Source organism: Stegodyphus dumicola, chromosome 7 (genome assembly GCF_044657685.1).
Source record: "Stegodyphus dumicola isolate Sdum_Otavi_A_Nest chromosome 7, ASM4465768v1".
In the NCBI taxonomy this organism is placed as follows: domain Eukaryota; kingdom Metazoa; phylum Arthropoda; class Arachnida; order Araneae; family Eresidae; genus Stegodyphus; species Stegodyphus dumicola.
In genome coordinates, this window is record NC_140774.1 from 73682226 (window position 1) to 73703519 (window position 21294).

Here is a 21294-nt window from a genome sequence, read left to right on the forward strand (position 1 = left end):
AAGATGAAACGTAGTCAGATTGGATATTAATTGTTTTCATACTTCTGCATGCTGATTTGATAGTCTTTTTAAACATGAATTTTTATGGATTTTATTAAGAATTGTTGGCTGAAATATGAGCTGTTTGCTTTTTTAAATTTATTATACAAGAAAAGAAGGAGCTTGGATTTAAGACTGCTTAGTAGGCTAAAGTTGTTCTACAAGAAATATAATTAAATGGCCTTGATGTAAATAATTAAATGACCTTTATGTAAAAATAATATGCATAAATATTTTTAATTAATTTCAAATGTTACAAATTAGCTTGTTTTTTAAATGTGCGAGTTTAAAATGAGTAAATTTTAAAAGGGGAGAATTTATTATACAGCTGAATGTGTATGTTATATGCCATTTAACTTCTTGTATTAACTATATCAGTGATGTAGGGGTTTATCAAAATTATTTTTTAAATGTATTTAAGTAGATGCATTATTAAAGATGAGATAAAGATAAAAATTAATCAGAAACGCGTATGTTGCTTATAAACTACCAAGCTGATCTCTCTATATGAACATTTTCTTAGTAATTTGAAAATAAATTAAAAATTTCGTGTTCCAAGACTCTTAGCACACTTGAAATTTGCAATCTACCACTAGAGATAAATCAGAGACCTTTTGTTGCAAGGCTGGCAGCAGTTGCAAAAACTGCCAGTTTACCAGACTGTTGGTTGAATTCTGTTTTTGTTGTATAACATAATGTGAAGAAAATAGCATCATAGAAAAAATTGAAGGGTTTGATTATGTAAATATTTTAATTGTAAAAATTTTAAAAATAACTTTAAAAAAGGCTTTTTAAATAACATTAATTTTTTTTTTTTTTTTTTTTTTTTTTTTTTTTTTTTTTTTTAAGAGAGTTTTTTTTATATTTGGACCTGAGGAGAAAATAACAACTGTCATTCTTATTTCAAATGACCTCCTAAATTAAATAAATTACTTAAAATACATATCTTATTTGAATTGTTTTAAATTTTTGGTGATCATCTTAAGTTCCAATTTATTTTGTACTTAGAAATTCTGCATTTCAGAATGTATAACAGTAAAACTACAAACATGCAAACTAATTAGGACCTCAGCTCTTCTGGATATTAAAAAAATCCAGATAATTGGATTCTCTCTCTCTTTTTTATACCAAGACTATTTTAGCTATGAATGAAAATAAGAGAATTCTGTTTTCTTATAGTTATTTGACCAAGTAACATGAAATTTAAAATATAAAATTATGAAGAGGCTTTGACTTTTGCTATTTCGATAAATCCAAACTATAAATCCAAACTTGAGAGCAGAGTAAGGGGGGAGAAGAATTCAGGTAATCAAAAGTTTGACTGATTGAGAAGTTAACATTTGTTTCAAATTCTGTATTTTGGCATTTAGTTTGATTTACCAAAAATTTAACCTTATTGATGTTTGAGATGTCAAAAATCTTCTGTATACTTTAATGCTAAAAGAATCCTATAGAAAATTAAATTTTAAATTTACAGAACTTTCTAAGCTCCACTATTTAATGTTTTTATAAAATTCCTTATTTAGTCAGGAGAAATTTTGTGATTGTAAATGCTCGTGTAGGACCACATCTCTTTTTAACACTGTATACAATAATAGATATTTGCAATGTGAATTTTAAAGAAATTGATAAAAAATAGCTAATTTTGATTAATACAGTCGGAAATCTTTAATCCGGACTCGTCAGGACTTCGGCGATTCCGGATTATCGATTTTTCTGGATTGTAGATCATCAGTTTAAAACTGGTAAGATGGCATGCAGAAATTATAAAATTAAAAATATGAAACTGTAATTTATGAAATAAAGAGCAATTATGATCTAAAGAGTATCAAAATTAAAAAAAAAGCTTAATATTTATTTTTTTACTTTATTAAACATTTCTTTCAATGCGCGCATGCGTAAAGCATATATTACGCATAGTCGAAATTAGAAAATTGCAACCAGAAAACTGTTTGTGTATTCATGCTATTTATAAAGAATTTGATTTAAATCATATCAAAGACAGAGTACATCGAGATGAAATACTACATTTAGTAATGAACTATAAGCCGAATAAAATAAAAACATCTGCCCTGAAGATAAGTATAGTGCTGACAGATCAACTTCCAGTTCATTGCGCACCTTGACGTTCCCCTCCCCCGCAGAGCAGCGTGAAATTGATAAACAGATTTTGGAATGGTTAGAGAAACAAAGGATATGCCTTTATCCAGTTTTTGCAACAATTCCACTTTTTGTGTGATGGACATCGAAACATACTTTCGCTTTGTAGATCCTTTGGCAGCTCCAGCATTGGAAATTCTATTTGACATAATCGAAAGTTCAAGCTTACTTTTATAAAATTGCTCTAACAGTCTGCAAAAAATAATAAGCCGGATCCAATTCGAAAATTAAGGAACAACGCAATCTGCAACATTAACTGAAATAGATAATTAGATAATTTTAGCTTAGCTTATACCATCCGTTATACATTAAACGCGCATGCGTAAACACATTATGCGCATGTGTAAAAGTATTACGTGCATGCGTAAACGCCTGTGCGCATGCGTGAACACATTATGCGTTGACGCATGCGTAGAAAGCTTGTAGCTTTGAGGTCCGGATTATAGATCATTCCGGATTGACGAATTTTCACTGTATATGTTTAAATTTTTTCGAATTCTCCTAATAGGTGATCTATCTACCTTACTGTAGTAACTGTGTGGTTCATTTATGGATTGATAGGTGGCACAACTAAAAATTTTTTCATACATTTTATTTTTTTCCACCATTTTATTAAAATGTGCAGGATCAGATTTATTATTATTTAATATTAATATTTCTTTATGTTTTGCAAAAATATTTATTTCTTTTGCTGTGTTTTATGCTGCGTATAAGAAACTTTCAGTTTGCGAACAAAAGGGTGAAATATTTTTTTAAAATTAGATTAGCTGGTTTAAATATTTCAGTGAATTACTTGATATTAATATAACTATAAGTAAGTCCCTTAATGTTATGGATATAGATTATATCAATAATTTTGCACATATAGTGAATGAAACAGGTAAGAGGTAAGACAAAATACACCTGATTTTGTACTGCTATATTGAGTTGTTTCAAAACCTATTTATAAACAATTTTTTGTAAGCAGAGGATTAAAAAAAGAGAGATAATTAATTTAAGAAAGATAAATTAAACATTGTTGCCATGTAGGGTAACAGTTAATTCATCTGCTTCTTGTTTCAACTCTTTGGAATATGAACACGAAAAATATAAGTTCCTATTTGAAAGTAAATTGATAACAAAGATTCGAAGACAGCATTTTTAAAACTGTCTGCAAATTCAGCAGAAAAACTGCATGTGAAAGAAACGATAAGCTGGAAAAGTGGTGGTGCCATCTAGTATAAAGTTGATTAACTAACGTCATTCGGTAGATCACCAATTCGGACAGTTTTAATTTTTGCCCCTTGGTTTTGTTCAATTTACATTTTGTATCTTTTCTAAACTCTTCTCTTTCTCTCACAGCTTGAACTTCCTCCTGGTCTGACAAACTTAGGTAATACATGTTATATGAATGCTACCATACAGTGTCTTAAGACTGTTCCTGAGTTGAGGAAAGCTCTTAAAGAGTGAGTCAAAGGAATTTTTATTCTGGATTTAGATAACTTTGCATATGAAAACTTTATTACAGTATTTTAAGTACTCAAGTTTTTTTAAAAAACTGTATGCTGCATTTAAGTTATTTAAATTAAATAATAATGTATAAATATTGTTTTGCCTTTTTTTGTAATTTTAATGAAAGTGCGATAATGTTGAAACAAATTTTCTGCTATATATTTAATTAATTTGTATATATTTTAAGTTATTGATTTAAAAGTTCTCTTTAACATTGTAGTTTTTATTTATTAATTTATTTAAACTTGAGATATGAGATATATTTCATCTTGGATACTTGATCAGTGAAGATTAATTAAAATGATATAGCAGTGCTCTCAAATTGGCCACAAGACCCCAGAGCAATTTTATGTGGCCTGAAAATATGTTTAACATATGTATTTGTTGCAAATACCAAGATTTCAAAATTTTAGTTATTTGAAATTGATGTTTACATTATTTTTGTTACCATTAAAACCGAACATGAATGATACACCAGAAAATTTATAAATTGAGCTAATTAATTTCAAGAGTGATATAAATCTTATTAAAAATTTGAAGATGTAGGTTTTATTAACATTTATTTGTACTTATCAAACATATGTAACCTCAGTTATGAACATTTGCACCCAAAATAATTACTTTGTTTGGGAACACGTTCGTATGTGAATAGCTTGTTTTCACAAGTAAAATTAATGAGGGGGATGCACGATTGATTGATAAGCATCTGCAATCCACAATGAAATTCTAGTGATTTCTCTTCAAGGCCATAACTTTTATCTGAAACACCATTTACAGTCAGGCTGTTGTAAGAAATAAAGAAGTGTACAATCATTTACATGCAGACATATGCATTTTTATTAAAGTGTTGAAGGAAAAATTTAATACCCAAGATAAATAAATTAGGTTGTCATTATTTATTCTAAAGTTTTGTAGCACATGGAAAGTCTTTTCTAAAAACATAGAAACTTTCATAATTTGTTTATTTTTAGTTTAATTTAAAAAAAAAAAAAATCCCCCAATGATAAGCACTAACCATTTTAGGTGTTGGCCACTACTAAGGCCGGAAGTGATCACTTTATTATGGAGGCACCTAATAGGTGGACTACTGTTGCCTCCTATGAATGGGCAGACAATTTTCATTCATGCCTTCTCCAGATCCTTTGATACAGCAGTCAAAATAACTAACTTTCCTGTCTGAGTGGCAGTGTAATTTAACACTTTGACGCTGGCATGGATATTCATTGTTCTTTTTGTGTGGCGCTACTTGAATTAGCGGCTCATCTCGTGGGGTGGCACAGTGCCAAATTATATTATTTTTTTATATACAAGCGTGGCACATCGGTGAGTCATGCCGGCTCGCGGAACAATCAAGCATGACCCACTGGTGGACACGGAACAGACAAGTATAACCCTCTGGTAGGTCAAACTGGCATCAATGTGTTAAACTAAAAATAAAAAAATTCTGAAAACTTAGGTTGTAAATTATTTAATTATTTGTTAAAACAAGCCAGAACTATTTTAAATAAAAATCAGTCTGAAAATTTAGTATTTAACTATCAGTATATTTGAGTAACAAATTTGTAACCAACAAAAATGTTTTTCAGGTTACAATCTATTGATTTTAAATGAAAAATAACTATAAATTTGATATTTTAACCTTTGCAATATTATGATTATTATGTATGCTTTGATAAATATTTAGCAGCCAAAATTAAAAAAAAAAAAAATTTAAAGTGTTTTTTTATTCTGTCAATAAAACAATCTGTCTCATCAGCTGCTTTCAGATTGCACATTTTACCCACAAGCAGTTTGAATTTCAGACCACTGGGTAATAACTAAATAACTTTTGTTGATTTTAGATGCAGTTCCTAATGTATTTCTTTTTAGTTGTGTATTATGTGCCAGTCCTGCAGAAGTAGTCTTGATTTACTTTTATCATTATTTTTGTTCTTTCAGTTTTTAAATTTGCAATGAATTATTTTATTATTTAATTTTATTAAATGAAGGAAATATATAAGTTAATACATCATTTAAAAGTAGTCAGAAAAAGGGTAATGATATATTTTACTTAGCAGCCTTAGCAAGTATTTGTTGTAATTTTGCTTCTGTAGTAGTCTGAAGCAATAATTGTGTTTAAAAAGTTTATATTTGTTATTGACAGTTTTAAGTAGAGTTGCTTATTTGTTTTATATAATAATGTTATTTAAAATTGCCCTCCCGTTTTTTAAAGTTTTGAGTAACTATGTTTAATGGCTTAATCATAAAAAACCATTAATTAAAAGTATTAATTACCCATTAATTATAGATAATTTTTTATAACATTATAAAACAGTTCCATTATATGTAGTTGCAAGTCATATAAAATGTCTTATTTGATTTGCATAGTTATTTGTCTTATTATTATTATTTAAATAAATAGTTTGAAGTACTGATACCATAATAATGAACAGTATAAAAACTGTAGTCTATTTGTTCTCTCATTTTATGTTAACTTTCATATATTCATTATTTGTAATGTATAGTCCTTTTATAGATTTCCTGGAGGCTTAGCATCAGGCTCTTCAATTGTTCCTGCTCAGTCTATTACAGCAGGTATTCATATATTTGAATTCAGTTACATAATTTGGTCATATTTTTTATTTTTCAGAAAAAATAAAAGTTTAGCAAATTTTTTTTTTTTTTTTTTTTTAATTTTAAATACATACATGATGAATTATATGAGTGCTTTTTCCAGCTTTAAGAGATTTATATGAAGCTATGGATCATTGTGGGACAGAGTATCAGCCAATTATTTTGCTGCAAGTGCTCCATATGGCTTTTCCTCGGTTTGCAGAAAAAAATGAGCATGGTACATACATTCAGCAGGTACATGATGGAGGATTTTTCTCTTTAAAATTAAATTAATTGTGGATTATTGTATTGGAAGTCAAAAGATTTTCTACCAAAATTTTAGTTCTACTTTTAGAGAATTTGCATAACTATATTTTATCCAACTTTATTTAATATGTTTAGGATGCCAATGAATGTTGGACAGAAGTTATGAGAATGTTACAACAGAAATTGCCTTCTGTTCCAAATAAAGAACAATCCTCTCAAGCTACAGCTTCAAAGTACACTAGTTTTATCGATCAGTACTTTGGTGGGACTTTAGATTGCACGTATCCTTTGTTATATGGAAATAATAAATATGGATCTGTTAAAAAATGTGTTTATTTTCTTTTAAAGTAATGTCTGTATACTTTTCAATCAAATAATTCAATACCTGTTCTTTAACTAATGAAGATTAAAATGCATTGAATCAGAAGAGGAACCAGAAACTCATTTAAAAGAAAGTTTCTTACAACTGAGTTGTTTTATATCAACTGGTAACACATTTAAATTTTCAATTTGCTTTTACAAATTATGACTCAATTTTTATTTAAGTTGTTCTAACATTTACATTTTAATCATTTTATGGAATATTAATGTGAAAAATGCCAATTACTTTTAATTGTGCATAAATTGTTGTTACTTATTATCCCTTTTGCTATCATTGCATACTTTGCAGACTTAATTCATGGCTTTTTAGTGTATTTTAATGTGTTTTAATGAAATAAATATAGAAAAATTGACTCACTGTTATAATCAAGTGTAAAAGAGAGAGGTCAGTGATATGTGTTTCAGAAATCAAACTTTTTCTTGTAGTTATATATCAAAATTTTTAAAAGGATTAAGTCTGCAATAAAGATTTTTCATTTAAGTGAAATTTGATTGAAATACCAGACAACTGGGAATGGACTGATGAAAAAAAGTGGCACATATATCCAGAATGAATGTGTTTATTGTATTGTGGTTTACGTAGTTAGAAAAAAGAACTCGAAAGCTCTGTTTGTTGGAAAGATTGTGGAGTGGACTTGATCTGTTTAGATTCCTCTTTCTTTTCTTTCTCCCCCCTTTTTTTTTGTAAATTTATTTCTAAGACATTCAGTCTGAGAGTTAAGTAATTCTCTTTAGATTTGGGCAATGCCATTTTAATGGGGTCTCGCAGTTTGTTTACTTATATTTGGGAAAGTTTTATACTCACTACAATATATATATATAAAAGAAATTAAATTCCCTTATGACAAAAATTGACTGGGATATTTAATTTAAAAATGTGCTATTTTTGATGTCATTTTTAAATTGCCTTGGGAATTGTTTAATTAAGTTAGGAAGTCAAGTGATATCCACATCAGATTTTTATTGCAGAAAAAAAAAAAAAATAAAAAAAATAAAAGCATTTTGTTGAGAACAAATTATTTGTTATTTTTCAGATAGTCTGCATTGATACAGATACTCTTAATTAGTAAAAATAATAGAAAAATTTTTACTTCGTTTCATATTTTATATCTGTTGATTAGTTAGTAGTAATGGTAATGTTAGTTAATAATTAGTTAAAACCACCTGAACTTTTATCAGTATCTGAAGTTTGCACGTTACAGATTAGACAATTAAATTTGCCTGTTCTGATATCTAAACATGGTGGTCATTTTAACAAGAAAATACGAAAATTATGTAATGTTGGGGCTAATTCAAAACTTGTAATATTATAAAATTTTGTAGCGTTATCGCTGTCTAGCCAGTTACCGTATTTGATGGCATATAAGACACACCCTTATTTAGAAGGCAACACACAGGGAAAAAAAGTCTCGATAGTCCGTGCAATAGCACAGTACCACAATAACTTAAAATGCGGTTTCTTTTAGTTCTCACGTTTCGTAAAAGCCAAATAAACAATCATTGAATGCAATTACGAAACATATTTTTATTAAGGAAAATTAACAAACGACAAGCTATTTTGAACATAATATGTAAATTTCAATAATGAATCTCTTGTTTCCCGTAGTCATATTTTCAGAGTATTTTTTTAAAACAAATAGATTTAAGCACCGATGCGTTTATACAGAGTAGCACTGATACCTACATGTGTGTCGGCTGAGTCAAAGAAAGTTTATGTAAAAAAGGAAAGGCTCCATAGACGTAATGTGACCGTCGAACCTGTTCGAACTTCGTCATCAGCTTCGAGCTTTGGCGCCTTTTGGCAACAGATATTTCGTGCATGTGCAAAATAATTATGGCAGATGTAGAAAACGTTATGTGTGTCTAGACCTTTATCCGGGCTAAAAATAGCATTCAGTATTGAAAGTTAACCTGTGTCCTTCAAGTATAAGATGCAAGTAACCTTTTTGAGACCAAATTTAAGAAAAAAAGTGTGTCTTATATGCCGTCAAATACGGTAAGTGAAATCTGATACAATAATTTATTTTTTATTAAAGTTTCAAAATTTGTCATCAAAATGTCTCTTTTTAATTTTTCTGTAAGTATGCTTTTCTGAAGATTTTTGTAAAGTTAGAATTATATATATATATATATACCGTATTTATGCGAATCTAATGCGCCATCGAATCTAATGCGCATCCCCATTTTAAAACTTTAAATAATAAAAAAATTGTTTGTCGGCGAATGTAATGCGCATCAATGGTATGAGGAATTTATTGAATCTTATTTTATACAACAATGGATTTGTATATAAACTATCAATCAATGGTATGATAATTTTATTTAAATTTAGATAACATATTTTATACAGCAATGGATTTATACATAAAGTAACAGAACATAGAATTAACCTATTAGTGGGCTATCGTTATGTGAAACAATCATTGTTAATTACCACTACCGTATATACGGTACATATCGTAAAGTATGAACATGAAATAAATGGTAACATTTCTATCTAGCTAACAGTTTCTACAATCAGTGATTAATAGTAAATGTCTTTATTCACTATTTTGATGATAACTTTTTTAGTCCCCTTCTCCGTAATGGTGTAGTTACGAGGCATATCAAACCAAATTGGCATCTCGTCAGCGTTGTCAATTTGCCCCATTGAAAAATTCTTTTCCTTCCGAAGTGTGATGACATACCGCTAAAATGTTAGTAGTTTTCCCTCAAAATCTACAGGAAGCTTTTGGCATATTGTTGTACGGCGTCTTAGAAATAAGCCCATTCGCTTCATAAACCGATCCACCCATCGACGGCTAGCTTTAAACTCTCGTTTCGGTATTCCAAGAACTTCAGCCTCCTCTTTTGCTTTATTTCTTATAGTGTGGCTAGTCACAGGTTGTCCATTCTTCCTCCTTTCACGTACAAATTCCATAACTTTTTCTTCAATTTTAGGGTGTCTTCTTTTGCGAGGGCCAGTGAATTTCTTTCTACTAGTTTTAGTTGCAAACAGTGCCAATTTCTGTTGCCGCCACAAGCGAACATTGCTCTCAGCTACGTTTAACTCTCTCCCAGCCTTTCTATTGCCATTTCTTTCAGGATAAAGAATTACTTTACGTTTGAAAGTAGCGTCATATGACATTCTTCTCAGCTTGTTCTCCATCTCGTGACTACGTACTCTGCAGTTTGTACCCTCTATGCAATAATGTGTCAACGATAAATGTAACGGTAAATGTAGTCGAGAAATACAGTAATCCATTGTTACGATTTAATTCGGTTGACGTCATTGGCGAACTGCTGACGTCATCGGCGAACTTTGCACTCGAATCTAATGCGCCATCGAATCTAATGCGCACTCCAATTTTGAGTACTACATTTGGCCAAAAACGATGCACATTAGATTCGCGTAAATACGGTATTTTCTATGGAGAGATAGAGAAAAAAAGATGCGAAAATATTGGAAAAAAATTATTGGAGTATATTTTTAGAGTTTCAGCTTGTAATTTTTTTATTATTTGCAATATGTTTATTGTTTTACTGTGGCTTATTGCATTACTTTTTCTTTTATTGAAATTTATTAAATTATTTTTCCAGATGTCAAGTTCATGCTTACAGGTCTTAAACAGGTGAGTTCACTTGTAATTATTTTTGTAAATCTATTATAAATATTTTTAACTTATATGAAATTTTATTCATTGGTATGTATTTAAAATGAATATTTTATATACTATAGTCACTGCATACATAGTACATTTAATTTTTGTAATCCTTAGCTTGGCTTTTTAAAGTCTAAAACCTTTATTTCATCTCTATAATTATTTTATTTCCTTCCTAGCGTATGCAAGAGACCCTTACAAAATATTCTTCAACTTTAGGCAGGGATGCTCAGTATAAAAAATCTGTAAGTTTTTCGATTTTACTTGTATGTACCTTTATTAAATTGATGTATTTCATGCATAATAAGATTCGTTTATTTATCAGTGGTATTTTATGAATTTTGTGGGCATTATGTTATTGTTTGCAAAAAAATTTGACAAATTTCGAGTGACATTTATTGATTATTATTCGAGTGACATTATTGATGAAAATTTGTTTCTGTAAACACAGTTTGCTTTATTAGTTTAATATGTCCATCACTCATTTTAAAAACTTAGCTGTTTGGAATGAATATTTTTAATGAAAGGGCAAAATCTTTAGTTTTAGGAAGGTTATCAAGAATAAGCATGAAAAAATAGTTTGTGTATTTAAATGTAAATTAAATCTTTCAGGTCACAATTTGCTATAAAATTGTAACAGTTTTGTTGTTATGGCACAATAGTTTTGAAGGTCAGAGGTCATTTCTATAGATGGTGTATCCTTTCTTAAAATGTTTCTGTCATCATTGAATAATAGCCAAACAAATGCACTGCTATCTAAAATGCATGCAATACATGTAATGATATGAAACATTTTCAGCAGTAAAAAATCTAACCATATCATATTACTCCTCCACTACAGCATTCATTGCATTGCTGGCCTTTGTTTAATGTCCAGTAGTACAGAAATTTCTGTATTTTTTCTATTTCTCTACCTTTGGCTTTACTGCTGAATGCTGAACGATTGTTTTTACATGGTTTGCTATGTAACTGGATGAAACTATTTGAGATGGCAGAAGACTAGTATACTCATATTTGATTTTTTATTGTATTTGAGATTCCTTCTTTTTCTTGACCTTTTTATTGAGGGAGTAACAGTAGCTTTTTGCAAATCAGTCGACATTTTCAAGGGGCCTTTCTTTAAGATCTTCGTGGAATAAGCTGATATTACTTATTTCTTATGATTTAAATTCCACTGCATGTCATGAATTCTTGTAAAGTAAATTAAAAGTACCTGCTCTTTAGACTGCAATTTGTCTTTTGTTTCAGTACATTTTATTACGTTAGAAACTTACATTTCCAATAATATATTTATCTATTTTTACTTCCTTGTACGAAGTAAAAAGGAAGTATTGTAATCGCGAAAAGCTTCAGGCAGCATATTTCAACAAAAATATCCACTTTGACCACTTTCGAATGCAATTTAACGATGTTTTTGCGTGATATCTGTACATAAGGACAGAATAAAACACACTTTTCCTCCAAAAAAATTATAAAACTGCTTTAAAATGTATTCTGAAGAGAATTTTTTGTGGCGTCTGTACGAACGTATGTACGTATGTATCTCGCATAACTCAAAAATGAGTAGCCTCAGAACGTTGAAATTTTATATATAACACTACTATAACATGTAGATGTGCACCTCGTATTTTGGTTTCAATCGGCCGCGCCAAACGTATATAAATATATCCACTCTGTTACCCGGCTTAATTATGTTGTTTTTATCTTCCGGTTAAGGATTTTATGCCTTTAGTAAATCTGCGTGCAATATTTTTAAAATTATCAGCAATTTTAAAGTTGTTTAATTGCCGCTAAGCCTGTTTTTAATGGCGGCCATTGATGTTTACATTTGAAACTAGTGGATTTATTGCCAATCTAGAGAAACTTAGCTTCGCAACAACAAAGATAACACCTTCATTTATTATTTAAATCATGCTTAATCCTTTCTGGAATTTTTTCGAGGAAATAAGCGTTTAAGATTTACTTCGTAATTTTTAATACAGATATTTTGAGTTTTTATGTATTTTTGCCTTGTCGCGAAGTGAAAACTGAATTAATTGAATGAGTAATACTCAGTCGTCTGTGAAAAACTTTCTTTTTTGTTTTGTTTACTTAATTTCTTTTATACATAGTTCTAGCTTTATTACAGTATTTGAATAGAACATGTGGCAACGATTAGATAATTCTTTAAATGATATAAATTTTGTGCATTCTGAGTTATAATATGAACGAAATATAATACTGTTAATAAACCTAGCGCCAGAGTGTCGCTATGGTAAACAAAGTGAATTTTAAAGAATGCATTTATTCTATTGTGGTTTATGCGCTGTCGGCGAAGTAGGTTTAATTCAATCTAATAAGTTTAAATGAAATGCAAGAAAAAATGTGTATAATTTAATATTCCACACAAGGAAGTCATGTGGTGTACACGTGAGATTTTTTTGCTCTAGCATTTCTTTTATTTTTAATATCTTAATACATCTTCCTTACCTATGATTATCAGAAATGCGGTACATAATTTTTCATTATCAGTACATTCCTTATCTATTACATGAGCTGAATCTGTTATAAATATTTCCAAATCTGCTTTTTCAGTCTCTTCTGTAATCTTCAGAAAATAATTCTAAAGTTGTTATTATATAGGTACTAGATACAGCAAACTTAAAGTTTCAAAGATTTCTTCTAAAGATAGGCCTCCTTCTTCTTCATTTTCTCCCCCCCCTTTTTTTTGAGAAATTATAGTTATAAAAAAATAATGAAGAGTCAATTAAAAAATAAATTTTTTTGGTCACTTATGTAAAATTGCCTAAAAAATAAGAACTTTACAGTCATGAAAAATCATAAAAAACTGATTTATATTATTATTCTTGAGCATTCATATTTTGAATATGAAGTGCTAATTTACTATTTCGATAAAATAAGTGTTATATTGGATTATCTTTATGTATTAAAAATTGTTACTCTAAATAAAATGAAAGCTGAAAAGGATTTAAATTTTTTTAAAATTGATTTTGTATTTTGTATTGTCAGTTTTTAATGTTTTAAAAAAGTTAAATATCCTCTTAATTAAGCATTTCAAACTTTTCTGTGTCTGTTAAAAAAGTAATATTGATTGATATTTTGATTTGTATATTATCAGATAATGTGCAGGATAAAATGATCAATATTTTCAATGCTTTTTTTCCCATTCAGATTACATTATGTGATAAAGTGCATTTATTGCATATTTTATTAATTTCCTTTTCTTTCAGAGTAAAATTAGTCGTTTGCCAACATATTTAACAATACAGTTTGTTAGATTTTTTTATAAAGAAAAGGAATCTATAAATGCTAAAATTTTAAAAGTAAGTAATTTTTAACTGTATTGGTTTTTATGTATTATAAAAGTTTTAAAATTTTACTTAAAATTGTTTGCATTTTAAATATTGATTTATTCTTCGTTATTTGTGTTATATTCAGCAGTACTGAATAATAGTCATACATTCCAGAAAGTTTCAATATTGATATTATCATTACTATTTGGTGAGGGACGATTTTAGACCATTGTAATTATTTTTGAATTTTTTTACATTTGGTACATAAAATTTTTATACACAAAATTTTGTATAAAAGAACATAAAAACCATTGAAACTATCAATATTTCAGGTAATAGTGCTTTGTCTTTTAATTGAAAATATTAGTGCTTCTATATAATTTTAATGTTACTTTCTGATTATTCGCATTCCCCTCTGGAAGAGTAACCGACTGTTGGGAACTAATTTTTCACCAAGCTAAGATGCAAAAGACAATGGCCATTTTCAAAAATGGCTCTGTACTAAGAATTACTCGAAATAGCAACGCATTACAGAACCAATTAACAAAAGTAAAAATGTAAGAAACATCCATAATAACAACTTACTTATTTTTGCGTGTTCTATTCTCTCTATATGCAGTGATCTATTTTAGTTTTGTAAACATTAGAGAATTGCAGAAACTTGGCATCGCATATAACTATGCACTGCATACACTGGTGTTCTCTCACACAAAACAGAGAAATGCACAAAAAGGGGGGGGGAGCACACAATATAACTAAAACCAGCTCTAATGATTATCCTCAATGCAACAAAAACAAACGCTAATGGTTGGTTGATTTAATTACGACAAAGCACACTAGGGCTATCTGCCTGAGGTGAGGGATGCCTTCGTGGAGGACTTTCTAAGGGAAACTGGCTCGTATACACGTTACACATGGGGAAAACGCCCATGCAGCCAGCCCGTACGCGGGATTCGAACCTCGGACTGAACTACCAGTGTTCAGCGACTTTACTACTCGATTTACTTTTACGCTCGGCCGCTGGTGGGCCCAAATGCTAATGACGAGCACTCTTCTGCTACACCTGCATGCATGCCTGGATTTCTACATAAAAATTTGGTGACATCATATTTTATCTATTTTGATGAACCATGCATTGCACAGTGAATACTTTTCGGGGGGGGGTGCATAATCATAAAATACTATTTTAAGTTTGATTTTCAGCTTTCTAAAAATCAGATTTCATTTCTCTTCAATTTCTGTGTTATATCATTTTATACAAAATGCTATTTGTGTATATTAAACATTTCTATCATTGATTAGAGCTTTATATTGTGTTTATCAGCCATTCAAAGCATTATCAGCCATGCAGAGAAAAACAGCCTTTTATTTCTTTCTCACTTTTTGTGACTTCTGAAATAAGTATTATAAAGGTTATTGTTATATTCTAATCTATTAATGGTTTTATTCTTTCATGTTAATTTTATTTGATTAATTTTTTAAAGAATTTATGTGAAATTGTATCTTCTCTTTACTAATTTTCATTTGAAACTTTTTTTTTCCATTTTAGGATGTAAAATTTTCTTTAGATTTAGATGTATTTGAATTATGTACAGAAGAACTTCAAGCTAAATTAACACCTATGCGAGCAAAATTCAAAGAATATGAAGATAAGAAAGTAGAAGAAGCTCAAAAGGTTAATTGTTTTATATTTCTGTAATTTCTTTTAATTATTGTTATTTTAATGCTCTATATTAGTATTATTTTAACAGGTTTTATGATAATCAAAACACAATAACACGCCGAATAAATACTAATTCAGAAGTCAAACAGCAAAAATCAGTGTTATATTTTCAAAATTTTCACAGGACTAGTTTTGATGGTTTTACCGAACCACCATCCTCTGCTGCAAATGCCATATGGCGCCATTTGCTTATTCTTGTAGGGACTTTCTTATCTTATCTAATCATTATTTCCTATCTTGTTCATTTGCGGTTTTGCAGCTGAGGATGGTGGTTCAGTAAAACCATCAAAACTAGTCCTGTGAAAATTTTGAAAATATAACACTGATTTTTGTTGTTTGACTTCTGAATTAGGTTTTATGATGCTATTATATTATGATTTTGCATGTGAATTTAATTTATATTCAGTATGTATAATCAGAGTGGTATTTAACATTGGAATTGATAATAAGTAAATTGCTAGAAATCATAAAGTTGTCTTTAATCTAACTTCTTATACTCATTATGTTTCCAAATTAAATGAAAACAAGTAACAGGAGTTTTCAGTGTAATTATAAATGTTCCTCAAATGGTGATGAGAAAGAATGTATTTTCTGTACACAGTGAATTTGAAATTTTTTTTTTTTTTTTTTTTTGTTGTTGTTGTTGTTTTTCGTAACATTTTTATTACAAAATTACATTTTATGAAAAATATAGTCTAGATTTGCTGTGTTGAATATAATATCATTAAGCTTAAGAAAATTTTATGTATTTTGATGAGCAGATAAATGTTTTTTAAGTTGTTTTAATGCAAAACTGCCTTTGTTTTATTTATTTGTAACAAATGAATTGTTTTTCAGGCTAAGTTAGTTCCACAAGAGCCACCCCAACAGAAAGAGAAAAAAATGAAACGATACCCTTATTACTTCGAAGATGGTAAAACATTATTAATACTTTCAAGCTGATTTCATTTAAGTGTCAGATACAATGAATTATTATTATTATTATTATTATTATTATTTATAAATCTGATTATCTTTAATTTTTCTTTTTTCAGTATATCAGAGTAAAGGGTATGGAAATAAATAAGAAATTAGACTTAATATGCTCCTTCTGAAAATGATAAGGATGTAGGGTGCTTATATATTTTCCCACCGACTGTTTTTGACAAGAAAAACTGTTGTCAAACAGTGTAATAGATAAATATAATACTATGACATACTCGTATGATCTTCATTTTGGTTTTATGTAACTGCTATCCGTAGTAAGCTAGTTTAGTTTTTGTAATGAAGGATGTACATTAACTGCTATTTCTAATGTTTTGCCTTTGGCATTTTGCAAAAAATTATTAAAATTTTTAATCTGCCTTCTCAAAGCAAGGAGTGGGGAATTTTCAGAGTTGTGGGACTGGTTATACTGGTACATGCACTCAAATCATTAAAAAAGTTTAGCAAAAAGATAAAATATAAATAAATAATTAAATAAAACATTGCCAATAGCATAAGACTGCTTAGATTTGTATTTTAATGGAATGTATATTGTGCCTAGTTCACAAAGATGACAATTATTTAGTTGCGATTGTAAATGTCATTAAAGAATTTTGGCTGCTGGAATGATTGGTATAAGTTTTAAAAAATTTGTTTGTGAGATAATCAGGTAATTTCAAAACATAAACTCCTATTTATTTATTTTTTTATATGCTATATCTATACCTTGTATCTGTTGATTATCTAATTGAAGTAAAAATGATATATTCCATTAAATTTCTGTTTAAATGACTGGCATAAGTTTGGGGAGTTATGCACCAACTTTAATGTTGATGGAAAAATATGTATTATTTTTAAATCAGAGCAGAGCAGTTTTATTCCCTGTTACCTCCAAATTTTAGTTGAAGAATTATCGGTACTTTTCCGTTTTGCCAGCTCAAACGATAAAGTCGCCAGTAATGGTACAACTGATGCCAAACGGAATATCTTCACTGGTAACATTTTACGGCTCGTTTTCAAAACAAGACGCAGCCATTTCTTATCAGATTGATTTTCTTTCAATACTGGCATACAATTACATAGAATTTTTACAAAATAGCTAAATTTTATGCCCTAAGACCATTCGCGGTAATTAAGTCAATTAGGATGCAATGAAACCACTCACTTGATGGCGAAAATATAGAAAAGGCAAAATCAAGGGTTAAATTCATCAATTCTAATGAGAATACACTAGCGAAGTAAAGCACTGCGGTTTTACATTCTTTCTGAGGAAGCTATTCATACAAATTGAAATAATTCTTGCATTTAAGCTTGTATTCCAAATTAAGATTTAACTTGAAATTAATGTAGATAATTACTGAGAGAATTAGAGATTTTTGTAGCACAGTTTACGTGAGGTGAGATCACTTCGGTTCACGTGATACGAACTGACGAGTCAAGATTTTCAACCATGAAAGCATAGTAAATTCTTAAATTAATGTCTTTTTACAAATTTATTATCTTTATTTATTAGCTTTTTTCAAAATTTTAAACCATATTAAAATGTTTATGTCTACAAAATAAAAAATTCTTAGACCTAACATTTGTTAACACTTTTTATGTGTATACAGTATGTTGTTGCTAACAAAGACTGCTTGGCGAGATTTGCGCCCGCGAAATGGAAAAATACTGTAATTTTGGAAAGACCAACATTTATATATCTGTTAATACTATTAGTAGTGTCAGAGAGATGTGATAATCTTTTGCGGGTATGGAATTTTTTGTTTCCAAGTGATTTTTTTTTAAAAAAAAAAAGATTGAAAAGATTTAAATCTGCTGTTTTTTTTTATAAAAAAAACAGCAGATTTAAATCTTTTCAATACTCAACAAAAGTGTAATGAGATTTCTACTATTAGAGTAAATTGTTGTGTTCTTAGGTGTAAATTCAAAATTAATTTCTTTCCATCTCTAAGTAATGCAAGTACAGTAAGACCCCACTTAACGCTGTTTCGGTTTAGAGCTCTTTTATTTCAACCCGGGGATTCCCCAAAATTGCTCGTAGCACTACGGGGATTCCCCGAAATTGTGCGCAGCGCTAGGCTTCCAAATAACATATCCGAAAGAATGTAGTCGTGTTTCTTGTTTGGTGCAGTGCTGTATGGATGCATTTTTATCATTTGAAACATTTGTTGACATTATTGTAAGTATAAATTTATATAATACTATAACAATTAATACAGTAACAAATATTATGATCTTTAGTTTTTATCATGGGTGATAATAAAAAAACAAGAAGAAAAGAAACCAGAAAAAGTATTTCACTGGAAACTAAAATGCAAGTGATTAGATTCTGGTGAACGTCAATCTCAAATTAGTCCTGCATTGAATTTGGCAACTTTAACAATAAGGACAATTCTTAAGAATAAAGAAAAAATACTGTCATCGACAACTGCAACTACGTCAAGCTCTGCAACTAGAATTACCCGTTCTAGAAATAACATTATAGAGGAAATGGAAAAATGACTGTCTATATGGATTGACGACGAAATTGAACACAATATGCCATTAAGCCAATCTATCATAATGCCTTTTTGACAAAAAGGCAGAAAATTGGATACACAGAATAGACTGAATGATCTGAATGACAGAATTTTATTTGTTTTTATAAGTATATTTATTTATATTGTTTTTATTTTTGCAAGAAATAAATGTTTGGTTTTATTTTTATTAAAAAAATATTAAATTTAATACCTAACCAATTTTCTATCCATCTTTCCCTAACCCCATTATTTACATGTTAAGATAACCTTGTTTAGCTCTGTTTTACATTACGCTGTACTTTGATGGAATGTATCCCCCGTGTTAAGCGGGGTCTTACTGTATATTATAGAATAAATGTAGGTTATTGATTTAAAAAGATTTTCTAGCAAACAGTATTACGTTTTATTTAAGCAGAAATGCTGAAATAAATACTTTAATGTTTGTTGAGATGTTTGTAATCGCATTCTTACCGGTTAAAAGGAAGTATAGCTTTCTGACACATCCGATACATTCATTAGCATTCAGTCAGGTTCGAATTATTCTGAAACTTAATCCTATTCTTTATGTTACTTTTGATTGGTTGTTTATTGTGTCTTGTTTATGATTTGTTAAACCATGATCTGTTGTAAAGTTATACATATGACCTCTGTAAACGTTTTCACTGTCTGTTTGCTTGTATTTCTCTGCATGTAACTCTGCTTGTATCTCTGTGTATTACTTAGTAATAAATATTTGTTTTGCAAACCACGGCATTTTCTATGTTCAACAGCAGAGCATGGGTCGTCAAAAATTAAAATTTGCTAATATTGTTTCCTAATTGAACCTTCTATTCCAGTGTAATAATTTATCGTTCGCGGGATTTTGTTTTGGTGTTTCATGAATGACGGCTTTTTCAACCGGAATTGAATGGGAAGCTTTTGGTGTTGTGCCATTTGATGGCGTTAATAACTTTGCTGTTTGGTGTCGAAGAGTTCAAGCAGTATTTACTGCAAAGGAATTGGATACATTTTTAGAAACAGAAGCAATTGCTCACAGAGTTGCAGATGTTTTGAGATAAAAAAAGGCTTATGCCTTAATACTTGCGCTTCTATGTGATAATATTATTGCTTCTCTTCAACGTGAAGACACGGCATGTAAAATATGGAAGAAGCTGCAAGCAACGTATATCGCTAAAGGAGCAGTGAGTCGAATTTTAACGTGTAAACGTTTAGCTACCATAAGAAAATCCAAAGATGTGTAAATGAGACAGCATAATGAACTTGGTTAGTAATCTACATGCCTGAAGATCTGAAGTAAGTGACTTTGATATTATTATTTACATTTTAATGTCATTGAATTGATATGAAAATTTTAAGGCATCACTAGAAAATCAACCAAGTTGAGTTTGAATTTTGTTACAAGTAGACTTATTGATTCTGAATCTCTTATGTTTGAGTATAAAAGTGAAAATAAGTATTCTAAACCAAATATGGGCAACTCTGTTTTTATTAATGCTCGTAAAGAACTGTTTTGTACTTATTGTAAAAGAAAAGGACATTCTGTTAAATTCTGTAGAAAAAAGAACAGCGTCTGTCATACCTGTGGGAAAACTGGCCATTTCAAAAGTGAATGTTTTAATAATTCTAAAAAGCAGGCAAATTCAAATAGTAATAAGTATGCATTACCTGCAATATCTTTTATGGCTGGAAATCTTTTGCATGATCAATTTATTATTGATTCTGGTGCAACTTCTCACAAGGAATGGTTTACCTCAATAAAGCCTAGGACTGGAACTGTTAAGTGCGCATCTAAGTCGGCGGTTTTAGAAGAATTGGTGATATTTCCGGCAGAAATAAGAATGGTGTTGAAATAATGTTAAAAAATGTTCTTTACGTTCCAAAATTAAATGGACGATTAATTTCTGTCAAAAATATTGAAGCAGCAGGTTTGAGCTTAATTTTTAAAAATAAAATAGTTTACATTGAAAACAAAAACACACATTTTCGATTTGGATATTTGGATAAATGCGGACAATATTTTAGTGATTTTTCAGCAAACCTATTTACAGCTTTAGCAGTAAAGAATGATGATTTATGTCGCAGAAGACTAGGATACTGTTATCAAAAATTAAAACTAATGAATATTCCTGCAAAAGAAACCTTTTGTGAAGTATGTGTTCGTGCCAAACAAAGTGCATTGTCTATAGGAAAGGATCCTCACATAAAAAAAATCCAAACCGCTTATA

General features: G+C 29.5%; 1 protein-coding gene across 2 annotated transcripts in view; it reads left to right on the forward strand.

Annotated features, from left to right (window-relative positions):
• Nucleotides 1–21294, forward strand: part of Usp14 (ubiquitin specific protease 14) — a 58584-nt gene that overhangs the window by 22273 nt on the left and 15017 nt on the right. For both annotated transcript variants that reach the window (XM_035356610.2, XM_035356611.2), the window contains 10 exons: nt 3541–3644; nt 6206–6264; nt 6407–6537; nt 6685–6830; nt 6955–7037; nt 10510–10541; nt 10751–10816; nt 13802–13894; nt 15414–15539; nt 16425–16500. In XM_035356610.2, coding sequence (XP_035212501.1) covers nt 3541–3644; nt 6206–6264; nt 6407–6537; nt 6685–6830; nt 6955–7037; nt 10510–10541; nt 10751–10816; nt 13802–13894; nt 15414–15539; nt 16425–16500 — 916 coding nt within the window. The remainder of the gene's footprint in view (nt 1–3540; nt 3645–6205; nt 6265–6406; nt 6538–6684; nt 6831–6954; nt 7038–10509; nt 10542–10750; nt 10817–13801; nt 13895–15413; nt 15540–16424; nt 16501–21294) is intronic.